We start from the raw sequence: 13,337 nt of genomic DNA, 5'->3' as shown, positions 1-13,337 counted from the left end.
ATTGAACAACACACAATTGCACAATTCCTGGGTCAAGGAAGAAATAAAGAGAGATATTAAAGACTTCCTAGAATTCAATGAAAATGAAACACAACATACCCAAACTTATGGGACACTTTGAAAGCAGTACTAAGAGGAAAGTTCATAGCTCTAAGGACTATGAAGAAACTAGAGAATAGTCACACCATAGAGTTGACATCACAGCAGAAAGCTCTATTATAAAAGTAAGCAAATTCACCCTGGAGGAGCAGATGCCAAGAAATAATCAAACTGGGGGCAGAAATAAAAAATGTTGAAACAAAGAAAACAATTCAAAGAATCAATGTAACAAATAGTTGGTTATTCGAGAAAATCAACAAACCTTTATCCAAACTAACCAAAAAGCAGAGGAGAACACGCAAAACAACAAAGTCAGAAATGAAAAGGGGACATATCAATGGACACAGAGGAAATCCAGAGAATCTTCAGGTCATATATTGACCTGTACTCCACAAAATTGGAAAATTAAAAGGAAATACAATTTTCTGGACAGATATCACTTACCAAAATTTAATGAAGAACAGAAAAGCAACTTAAAAGCGGCCATCAAAAGTCTCCCAAGCAAAAAAAAAAAAGCCCAGGGCCACATGGCTTCAGGGCAGAATTCTACCAGAAATTCAAGGTACAGCTAATACCAATTCTCCGCAAAGAATTCCAAACAACAGAAAGAGAAGGGTCATTGCCAAACTCTTACTATGAGGCTTCAATAACCTTGATACCATGCCACACAAAGACACAACTAAGAAAGAAGAACTACAGACCAATTTCCCTTGTGAACACTGATGCAAAAATTCTCAATAAAATACTAGCAAATCCAATCCAAGAACACATCAGAGAAATCATCCACCACAATCAAGTAGGCTTCACCCCAGGGATGCAAGGATGGTTCAAGTTATGAAAATCCATCAATGGAATCCACCATATAAACAGACAGAGTTAAAAAAAAAAACTCATGATCATCTCACTAGACGCTGAAAAAGCCTTTGACAAAATCCAACACCCCTTCATGAATAAGGTCTTGGAGAAATCAGGGATAACAGGGACATACCTCAACAAAATAAAATCAATATACAGCAAGACAACAGCCAACATCAAATTAAATGGAGAGAAGCTCAATGCAATTCCTCTAAAATCAGGGACAAGACAAGGCTGTCCACTCTCTCCATACCTCTTCAATATTGTCCTTGAAGTTCTAGCTACAGCAATAAGACAACAAAAGGGTCATTGGAGATCAAGGGAATACAAATCTGAAAGGAAGAAGTCAAACACTCACTAGTTGCAGATGATATGAAAAACTCTACCAGGGAACTCCTACAGCTGATAAACACCTTCAGCAAAGTGGCAGGATACAAGATTAACTCAAAAAATTCTGTACCCCTACTATATACTGATGACACATTAGAGAAGAAAGAAATCACAGAAACATCACCCTTTACAATTGCCACAAACAACATAAAATACCTTGGGGTAACACTAACCAAAAAAGTGAAAGACCTGTCCCGTAAGAATTTTGAGTTTCTAAAGAAAGAAATTAAAGAAGATACCAGAAAATGGAAAGATCTCCCATGTTCTTGGATAGGTAGGATCAACATAGTAAAAATGGCAATCTTGCCAAAAGCAATCTACAGATTCAATGCAATCCCCATCAAAATCCCAACACAATTCTTCACAGACCTTGAAAGAACAATTCTCAACTTTATATGGAGAAACAAAAGACCCAGGATAGACAAAACAACTCTACAATAGAAGAATTTCTGGACGCATCACCATCCCTGACTTCAAGCTCTACTACAGAGCTATAGTCCTGAAAACAGCTTGGTATTGGCACAAAAATAGACAGGTAGAAAAATGGAATCGAATTGAAAATCTGGATTTTAACCCACACACCTATGAAGACCTGATTTTTAACAAAGATGCTAAATCTATACAATGAAAAAGGATAGCATCTTCAACAAACGGTGCTGGCACAACAAGATGCTGGCATGTAGAAGACTGCAGATAGATCCATGTCTATCGCCATACACAAAATTTACGTCAAAATGGATCAAAGACCTCAACATAAACCCAGCCACATTTAAAGTATTAGAAGAGAAAGTAGGAAATACCCTTGAACAAATTGGTACAGTAGAACATTTCCTGAACATAACAGCAATAGCACACACACTGAGATCCACAATTAATAAATGGGACCTCCTAAAACTGAGAAGCTTCTGTAAGGCAAAGGACACAGTCAGCAAGACAAAATGACAGCCCACGGACTGGGAAAAGATATTCACGAAACACACATGTAACAGAGGGCTGATCTCAAAAATATACAAAGAACACAAGAAGCTAGACTCCAAAACACCAAACATTCCACTTAAAAATTGGGGTACAGACTAAATAGACAATGCTCAATAGAGGCATCTGCAATGGCAGAAAGACATAAGAAAGTGTTCAACCAATACTTTTACAAACTATGCAAGCTCAGTGATTGATAATGACTTGTATTACTGTGTTCACTGCAAGCTTTAAGACCAATGGGGAAAACTATGAAAGAAATGAGGCTTTAAAGAAAAACAGGAAGTTTTAGAGGGCAATTGTATGTATCAGGAGAAATAAATGAGAATTTTATACAAAAGACACACTACATGGGCAGTATGGATGGAGAGGTGGGAAAGAAGATGGCAGAGACAGGAAGATGAGATTTAGAAGGATTTAGTGAGGAAGAAGAGAGATAAGGGAGGGAGGGAGACATGCAGGGACTAATCGTAAAAGTGCACATTAAAAGTCTTTTATAGTTGTGCATCAAAAGATAATATCAACAAAATAAAAATATATCAGGAGAAAAGCATAAAAAAGAAAGGGTTCAACATCCTTAGACATCAGGGAAATGCAAATCAAAACAAATCTGAGATACCATCTTATTCCTGTCAGAATGACTAAAATCAAAAACACCAATCACAGTTTATGCTGGAGAGGATGTGGAGAAAGGGGAACACTTCACTGCTGGTGGAGTGCCAACTAAACAACCACTTTGGAAATCAGTATGGCGACTCATCAAGAGAATGGGAATCAGTCTACCACAAGATCCAGTAATTCAACTCATGGGCATATACCCAAAAGAAGCACATTCATACAACAAGGTCATCTGTTTATCGATGTTCATAGCAGCACTATTTGTAATAGCCAGAAACTGAGAGCAACCTAGAAGCCCCTCTACCAAAGAATGGATAGAGAAAATGTGGCACATTTACACAATGGAGTCCTAATCAGCGGGAAATAAAAACAAGGGAATCTTGAAATTTGCAGGAAAATGGATGGAACTAGGAGAAAACATTCTGAGCCAACCTACCCAATAACAAAAAGCCAAACATGATATGTACTCACTCATATGTGGATTTAAGACATAGAGTAAAGGATTACCACCCTACAATCCACAGTGCCAGAAAAAGTAGTAAGCAAGCAGGACCAGATAAGAGACAAACATGTTCCCTGAAGAAGGGGAAAGAGTCATGATCCCCTGAGCAAATTGAGAACATTGGAAGAGGGGGAAGGGAGCAACAAGAAAGAGAAGGGAAGAAGAGGAAGAATGCAGAGGTCATGCGGGAACAGAAAGTTGGAGTCAGGTTGAGAATATAAGAAAGGATATGGATAGGTATGGTTTTAGTTGAGGGGGTGGTAGGGAAGGAAAGGAGGGAGAAGGGAACAGATATTGTCAAGTAAATCAATCTTGTTTCTAACTCAAATAAAAAAAATGGAAAAAAAAATACTCCTCAAATTTTTCCACACTTTAGAAACAGGAGGTTCATTGCCAAACTATTTTTACAAGGCTACAATAACATTTGTACCATAAACACACAAAGACACAACTCAGAAACAGTACTACACACCCTTATCCCTAGTGAACATAGATGCAAAAATACTCATAAAATACTGACAAACTGAATCCAAGAACATATCGGAAAAATCATCCACCATGATCAAGTAGGCTTCATGCCCAGGATGCAGGGTTGGATAACATTCCAAAATCTATCAATGTAATCCACCATATAAACCAAGTGAAGAAGAAAAACCACATGATCATCTCACTAGATGCTGATAAAGCCTTTGACAAAATCCAACAACCCTTCATGATAAAGGTACTGGAGAGAACAGGAATAACAGGAACATACACGAACATAATAAAAACAATAAACAGTAAGCCACAGCCAACATCAAACTAGGTGGAGAGAAACTCAAAGCTATTACTCTAGAAACTGGAACAAGACAAGACTGTCCACTCCCTCCATATCTCTTCATTATTGTCCTTGAATTTCTAGCTGGAGCAATAAGACAACAAAAGGAGATCAAGGGGATACAAATTGGAAAGGAAGAAGTCAAGCTTTCAGTGTTTGCAGATGATATGATATTCTACATAAGTGAACCACAAAGCTCTACCAGGGAACTCCTACAGCTGATAAACACATTTAGCAAAGTGGCAGGATACAAGATTAACTAAAAAAGTCAGTAGCCCTACTATACATGGATGATAAATGTGCAGAGAAAGAAATGAGAGAAATATCACCTTTTACAATTGCCGCAAACAACATAAAATACCTAGGGGTAACACTAACAAAAAAAGGGAATGACCTATATTGTAAGAATTTTGAGTCCTTAAAAAATGATATTAAAGAAGATAACAGAAATTGGAAGGATCTTCCATGTTCTTGAAAAGGTAGGATCAACATAGTGAAAGTGGCAATCTTTCCAAAAGCAATCTACAGATTCAATACAATCACCATCAAAATCCCAACACAATTCTTGACAGAAGTTGAAAAAAGAATTCTCAACTTAATATGGAGAAACAAAAGACCCAGGAAAGCCAAAACAACCCTGTACAATAAAAGAACTTCTGGAGGCATCACCATCCCTGATTTCAAGCTCTATTATAGAGCTGTAGTCCAGAAAACAGCTTGGTATTGGCACAAAATAGACAGATAGAAGAATGGAAACAAATTGAAAATCCGGATTTTAACCCACACACCTATGAAGACCTGATTTTTGACAAAGATGCTAAATCTATACAATGGAAAAAGGATAGCATCTTCAACAAATGGTTCTGGCACAACAAGACGGTGGCAGGTAGAAGACTGCAGATTGATCCCTGTCTACCCCCATACACAAAACTTAAGTCCAAATGGATCAAAGACCTCAACATAAACCCAGCCACACTGAACTTATTAGAAGAGAAAGTAGGAAATACCCTTGAACGAATTGGTACAGCAGACCGCTTTCTGAACATAACACATGTAGCACACACACTGAAATCCAAAATTAATAAGTGGGACCTCTTGAAACTGAGAAGCTTCTGTAAGGCAAAGGACACAGTCAGCAGGACAAAACGACAGCCCACAGACTGGGAAAAGATATTCACCAACCCCACATCTGACAGAGGGTTGATCTCCAAAATATACAAAACACTCAAGAAGCTAGACTCCAAAACACCAAACAATCCAATTAAAAAGTGTGGTACAGGACTAAATAGACAATTCTCAATAGAGGAATCTAAAATGGATGAAAGACACATAAGAAAGTGTTCAACATCCTTAGCCATCAGGGAAATGCAAATCAAAACAACTCTGAGATACCATCTTACTCCTGTCAGAATGGCTAAAATCAAAAACACCAATGACAGTTTATGCTGGAGAGGATGTGGAGAAAGGGGAATACTCCTCCACTGCTGGGGGGAGTACCAACTTGTACAGCCACTTTTGAAATCATTATGGCGACTCCTCAAGTATATGGGAATCAGACTACCACAAGATCCAACAATTCCATTCCTAGCCATCCCAAAAGAAGCACATTCATACAACACGGTCATCTGTTAAACGATGTTCATAACAGCACTATTTGTAATAGCCAGAAACTGAGGCAACCTAGATTTCCCTTTACAGAAAAATGGATAGAGAAAATGTGGTACATTTATAGAATGGAGTACTATTCAGTGGAAAACAAAGCAATGGAATCTTGAAATTTGCAGGAAAATGGATGGGACTAGGAGAAACCATTCTGAGCGAGGTAACCCAATCACAAAAAGACAAACATGATATGTACTCACTCATATGTGGATTTTAGATCTAGAGTAAAGGATTACCAGCCTACAATCCACACTGCCAGACAAAGTATTAAACAAGGGTGACCCTATAAGAGACAACTACACACCCATATCCCTCGTGAACATAGATGCAAAATTACCCAATAAAATACTGGCAAACCGAATCCAATAACATATCAGAAAAATCATCCACCATGATCATGTAGGCTTCATCCCCGAGATGCAGGGTTGGATCAACATTCCAAATTCTATCAATGTAATCCACCATGTAAACCAACTGAAGAAGAGAAACTACATGATCATCTCACTAGATGCGGATAAAGCCTTTGACAAAATCCAACAACCCTTCTTGATAAAGGTCCGGAAGAGATCAGGAATAACAGGAACGTACCTGAATATAATAAAAAATATATACACAGTAAGCCAACAGCCAACATCAAACTAAGTGGAGCTAAACTCAAAGCTATTCCTCTAAAATTAGGAACAAGATAAGACTGTCCACTCCCTCCATGTCTCTTCATTATTGTGCTTGAATTTCAAGCTGGAGCAATAAGACAACAAAAGGAGATCAAGGGGATACAAATTGGAAAGGACGAAGTCAAGCTTTCAGTGTTTGCAGATGATATGATAGTCTATATAAGTGAGCCAAAAAGCTCTACCAAGGAACTCTTACAGCTGATAAACACCTTCAGCAAAGTGGCAGGATACAAGATTAACTCAAAAAAATCAGTAGCCCTACTATACATGGATGATAAATGTGCAGAGAAAGAAATGAGAGAAACATAACCCTTTACAATTGCCACAAACAACATAAGATACCTTGGGGTAACACTAACCAAAAAAGTAAACGGCCTGTATTATATGAATTTTGAGTGCTTAAAGAAAGATATTAAAGAAGAAACCAGAAAATGGAAGGATCTTCCATGTTCTTGAAAAGGTAGGATCAACATAATAAAAATGGCAATCTTGCCAAAAGCAATCTACAGATTCAATAAGATCCCTATCAAATTCCCAGCACAATTCTTCACAGAACTTGAAAAAACAATTCTCAACTTTATATGGAGAAACAAAAGACCCAGGAAAGCCAAAACAACCCTGTACAATAAAAGAACTTCTGGAGGCATCTCCATCCATGATTTCAAGCTCTATTATAGAGCAATAGTCCTGAAAACAGCTTGGTATTGGCACAAAAATAGACAGATAGACCAATGGAATAGAATTGAAAATCCTGATTTTAACCCACACACCTATGAACACCTGTTTTTCGACAAAGATGCTAAATCTATACAAAGGAAAAAGGGTAGCATCTTCAACAAACGGTTCTGGCACAGCAAGATGCTGGCAGGTAGAAGACTGCATATAGATCCATGTCTATCGCCATACACAAAACTTAAGTCCAAATTGATCAAAGACTTCATCATAAACCCAGCCACACTGAACTTATTCAAAGAGAAAGTAAGAAATACCCTTGAACAAATTGGTACACTAGACCACTTCCTGAATATAACACCAGTAGCACACACACTGAGATCCACAATTAGTAAATGGGACCTCCTTAAACTGAAAAGGCAAAGGACACAGTCAGCAAGACACAACGACAGTCCAAACACTGGGAAAAGATATTCACCATGCCCACCTCTGACAGAAGGCTAATCTCCAATTTTACAAAGAACTCAAGAATCTAGTCTCTAAAACACTAAATAAGCCAATGAAAAAGTGTGGTACAGAACTAAATAGACAATTTTCAATGAAGGAATCTAAAGTGGCCGAGATACACATAAGAAAGTGTTCAACATCCTTAGCCATCAGGGAAATGCAAATCAACACAATTCTGAGATACCACCTTACACCCTGTCATGGGATTGACATGTAAAATAATTTTCTTTCTAATAAAGAAAATAAAAACAATGTTTAAAAAAGGAAAAAATGAGCAAAGTAACAAAAAAGAAGAAGAATCTTGCCAGGGTCTTAAAAGTCATTTGACACAACATCTTCTATTTGCAAATCATGAGGACCAATCTAGTAAAATCATGGATAACAACCACAACTAGAGCATAAGCCTTTTTTCTAGTCTGTCATGAGATTGGTAGATCTCAATGGAGAGGACAAATATCAGAAGAATAGTTTTATGTCAACCCAGAGATGGCTGGTTCTGGTGAGCTGAGGTCTGTGGAGAGTCCCAAAATGGTGTGTTCTGGAGGGCCATTAAGATGCAACCAAGGGCTGGTATCACTTGGTCTCATCAGAGAAAGCCACTGCACAGATGGCTGATGGCATTAGATTTCTTAGCAGTTTTAACTTTCCTGCCACCTGTCATGTCACATCCCTTCAGCTGAAGGGAACAGACTCAGTGTACAGAGTGTGCTGATGTTGCCTTGGTTGCAGCTACATTATAATCAACAATGAGATTGTCAATTTGCAATCCATGGGACAAATGGAACCCACCACCTAAAGTTTACATTTTAAACAAGCCATTGAGAAACAGACACATTCTTCCATTTATGGCCCTGTGATTGCTTCAGGGAATAATAGCAGAGATGATCATTGAAGCAGATCAAACAATTCAAAGACTAACATATTTACTGTCTATCTGGTCCTTTCTAGAAAATGTTTTGTCGGCATCTGATACGGAACTTTACAAACAGCTTAAACTGGCTCCTTCAGAATGTTTTTATGCTCTTGGCTGATACAATGTGACAGGGAATAATGGTAGACATAGACTCCCCTTACAGTTCAAAGGCCATCTTTAGCAAACATGAAAGACAGCTACCTACATTCTGTAAGGATGATCCTAAGTCTAACCTCCCTGTTACTCTGGCATGGGGAAATGGAGTTCCTTGCTTTGCACAGGGAGAAGACTCATTTTTCAAAGGGTGTGTGTTCTAGAAACCAGGGATTTGTCATAAACTATCTAGTTTATTCATTTACATAGTAATGTTTGCCCCAATTTTTACAGAAAAGTAAACTAAGGATGCTTAAAGCCAGAGAGATTTGACTTCCATATTTTCTGGTACACTCTTAAAATTGCCTGCCTATGAGAAGTAGTTGAAAGTGGCTCAGTTTACTCAATCCAGATAAAATAGAGATATAAAACTAAGCTGTTAGAAATTTATACTACAAATCACTATTCTGCAAGACTGCTCATTGAAAAGTCCAAAATGCTTGAAGAACACAGTCTTCCAGAGAAGAATAAGATGCTGTTAAGAAGTAATGGACTCTGAAAAAGTTTCCCAAACAGTTATGGAAACTCCTTTATTATTTGCTTGTTTGGTTGGTTGGTTGGTTGGTTTGGTTTGATTTTTTGAGATATGGTGTCTCTGTGTACCCCTGGCTGCCCTGGAACTCACTCTGTAGACCAGGCTGTCCTTAAATGCACAGAGATTCCCCCTCCCTCTTACTCCCTGAGTGCTGAGATTAAAGGCATGTGCCACCACTGCCCAGCCACTTATGGAAATTTAACCAAATTAACAATATCCTGTGAAAGTTAGGGTATTCTAAGGCATACACTTTGGTAACTGATTAAAATACATAGTGATGATGACTGATTGATGGGTGGTAACAGCCATTTATTAAGTGATTACTATCATTCTGGCACTGGCCTACCATCTACATGTATTAAATTCATTTCATACTTGCAGAAACACTATGAAACATGTCATGCTACTCATTTCATTAACAGATAAACAAAAGATGGAGAACAAAGAGGATAACTACTTGCCCAAAGTCATGTAGTTATTAAATACTGCAAGCTATGAGTTTATCTAGTACAGAGATGCGGTATCAATTCATTGTTTTATTCCCTACTAATGGCACATACTATGCTCCCCGAAAATGTCAGTTGAATAGAATTGGAGATAAGAGTCTAATGAAAACAAGTAATTGTGGACTAGAAAGATGGGTCAGAGGCTCAGAGCACTGGTTGCTTATTCAGAAGACCCAGGTTCCATTCCCAATACTCACCTCTTCAGGCTTCTGTGGGCACTGGGTACCAGGCACATGTGGTGCACAAACATACATACAGGCAAAACAACCACACACATAAAAATAACGTCTTTTTTAAAAATTAAAGTGACTAAAGTGTGTTGATTAGGCCATTTAAGAGCATCCAATGTTATTTACACAGATTGTTCTCTCATCGGATTTTGGGTTAGCTCCAGAGAAAATTATAATCTAATGCCCTTACTATGAACCATTCTGTATGAACTTTCATATTTTGTTTAGTGTACCCTGTTTAAGGTTCATGTAAGGATGATCGGAAAATATCAGATAGTGCTGACACTATTTAGCCACAACAAATAATATTTCATTTGAAAGTGCATTAAATAGGTTTTTCAGTGAAACATCAAATATATTGAAAGAGACAACACCACATCCATAAGGAAACACTGATTGCCCTTGTTGGTAAAGTGGATGGATTTTTTTTGTAATGCAACATAATAACAGCTATTGAGAATGGTCAATAGTGGCTTTTTAAATATTGCAGACCTTAAAATACATCAAGGTCAAATTTAGTAAATAAAATGCTAGTGAATTTTCAGTGGAGATTTGTATTAGCCACAGGGCACTAAGGAAGAAAAATCAATAGGCTTTCAGCTTTAAAAGGAAGGGATGAAAAAACAGCTTGGTAGTGTTTTAAAAAATAAAAAGGAAAATTTCTGTTTAGCACTTCAAGAGCTTGGAGTGCAGCAATCACAACTCTGATACAAACTACCCTTGTGGTCATAAATAGAATAATGGCTGGTCTCCAATGATAGCTTACTATGCTATTTTGGGGGTCTCATTTGCTAATTCCTAAACAGAACTACTATTACCTCCATTTCACAGGTTTGGAAATGGAGGTCCAGAGAGGTTAAAACAGCAGGAAGTCCTTTTCCATGTTTCTGCACCAGCACAAGATGGATTCTGGACTGCAGTCTGTTTCAGAGTCCATGCTACTATTTGAATACCATGTAAAAGAGAAGATTCAAAGGCTCAAGGTTCACAGGCACAGGCAGCAATATAATGCCCACTGCCATTGTCAGCATATATCAGAGACTCACCAGATGGAGATACCAGAATGCTGAATGTTGACATGTGGAAGGGAATCCTTGCCAAATACATAGGCCCCCTCCTTGAACTTGCTCAGTGACAGGTTTCCAGAGACTGGTATCCATCCATCCTGCCACTTAAGAACTCCATCAATTTAAGAGTATGCATTAGTCATGACAAGTGAAGCTCTGTCTCTCCAGCACCCTTTCCCACTGCTGTATATACTAGGATTTCTCAAACCTTCAATGGCATGTTCATAGCCTGGCCAAATGTTCACAGACCACTCCAAAGCTCCATCGGCCATTTATGATTGTGTTTATGCTGTGTTTGGTGCAGTACTTGAGAGCCACTGCATGTCCTGCAGCATTCAGAAAAGTCCAGAAATGGAAGAAATTTCTTCAGAGAAAGCACAGCTAGATTCTGTGCTGACAAAAGGAAAACAGAATTTGACAGTAAAGTATTGTGCCCAGAATCTCGGGCTGGGAACTATTTGATAGTCAAACTTGGAGCCCTCAAAAGAAACAACAGATTAAGTCTTGGGTAAAAAACAATACTGAAAGTTATTTTCATATTGTATCTACATTTCAAAATGCCTTTTTCTCTGTCTCCTCTTCGTGGATGACACGTAAGTCAGTTTAAGCAACCAAAGAGTTTGTTGGAATAGCATGAGGAAAATTAATAACCTATGAACTTGAACTCACAAGGCTTTGGAAGAACAGTTGACTTAAGTCATTGTATAAAGAGAGATTTATTTTATTTTATCAGTGCTAGGAATTGAATTCAGATCTTTACACATACTATTTGTGTGCTCTAGTGCTGAGCTAAACCTCCTTGTAAAAAGATATATTTGAAACAAATGAGTTGTGCAAACTGTGACCTATTGCCATATCCATGTATCCGTTTATTATAAAAATGAAAACTGAATGTTCTATTCTCTATCAATGGACATATAAAAATCCTGTATGGACAAACATGCTATATTTTAATTAGCCTGTAATAGCTATATATCCTTATGGGGAACAGTATATATTTAGTAGTATATTTTAATGCATGTATTCCAGATATACTGATCAAATCAGATTAAGTAGTGTTTCCTATGCATTGTTCTTTTGGAGCCTTCTGGAGCCTCTCTTTGGTTCATCATAAAGGACAGAATAGGTTCTTTTGAATTTAGCACCTTTTGTAGGCTGTAATTCTCATTTATAAACTCTGATTGCCTTACGATTCCGAGCAATCAAAAGTAGCTTTGGCTCTCAGTTATACCCTGTCAGTTTTACAGCCCTTTCTCAAGTCTGCCTCCTAAGTCTTTAGGAACTGTCTTTTCTTCTTAAAGTTAATAATCAGTTAGAGTAAGTCATATCAACAATTGCAGTTGGTATGACTTACTAAAGAATCAGACTAGAAGTCACAGAGTTGTTGGTAAAACACAAATATACCTACTTACCTGGATGGTTCTAACGTTGGATACTGGCTGTTTCGACATATTCACGAGGCCTTAACTCTAAAAAAACAAACAAGACACTGTTAGAGGTGGCAGCCTTCAGATTCTAGGTCTTGATAAATGAGAATTTTAACTCATGATTCGACTGGGCAGTCGCCCCTTTCACTGGCCATATATTCTTTCAGTCTCAGTTTCTTCAGTTACTTGGAGACGCTCCTTCCCAATGCCTCAGGGAGAGGGAACACTAGAGCACCTCGATAAATCATTCAGGAGAAGATATACTGAGATGCCTTGCCCCTGATGCAAATGATAGGTGATCAGAAACTTGAAAGGCCCTATCATCTCTTTGCCTGCCCTCTTGACCTTCTGCCAAGAGCAGCAAACCGAAGAGGTGGTGGGAATAAAACACCTTTGTTCAGCCTCAGAGGCTCTCAGCTTGAAACTGAACTTTTGATCTGTACTCACTGTTGGCAGAGCAGCTATTCAGTTCACCAGGGGCAACTCTTCTCAGTAAAATACCCAAAGATGGCTCTGTACATATATCTCTTCTCCCAGAGACCTGGGAGACTCTCCGAAGAGCTGAGCTGTTTAATCTTCAGAGGTATCCCACCTAACCATCCACAATGAGCCTGGGTTCTAAAACCATGGAAACCAGAATGTTCTAGAACTCTTCTTTCAGTAGGAGTATCTTCAAAGGCAAATAGCATTGTGACTACATAATGGACCCCCAAATGTAGAAATGCTTTCTTCCCC

At 38.2% G+C, this 13,337-nt stretch overlaps 1 protein-coding gene across 1 annotated transcript in view; it reads right to left on the bottom strand.

Annotated features, from left to right (window-relative positions):
- Smpx (small muscle protein X-linked) overlaps positions 1–12,626 on the bottom strand; it is a 36,151-nt gene extending 23,525 nt beyond the window's left edge. Inside the window, exon 1 of the mRNA XM_035449752.1 lies at positions 12,588–12,626. Coding sequence (XP_035305643.1) covers positions 12,588–12,626 — 39 coding nt within the window. The remainder of the gene's footprint in view (positions 1–12,587) is intronic.
- Between the last annotated feature and the right edge of the window lie 711 nt (positions 12,627–13,337).

The sequence above is a fragment of the Cricetulus griseus genome, chromosome X, assembly GCF_003668045.3.
Source record: "Cricetulus griseus strain 17A/GY chromosome X, alternate assembly CriGri-PICRH-1.0, whole genome shotgun sequence".
Classification (NCBI taxonomy): domain Eukaryota; kingdom Metazoa; phylum Chordata; class Mammalia; order Rodentia; family Cricetidae; genus Cricetulus; species Cricetulus griseus.
This window is presented reverse-complemented; position numbering and strand designations above follow the sequence as displayed.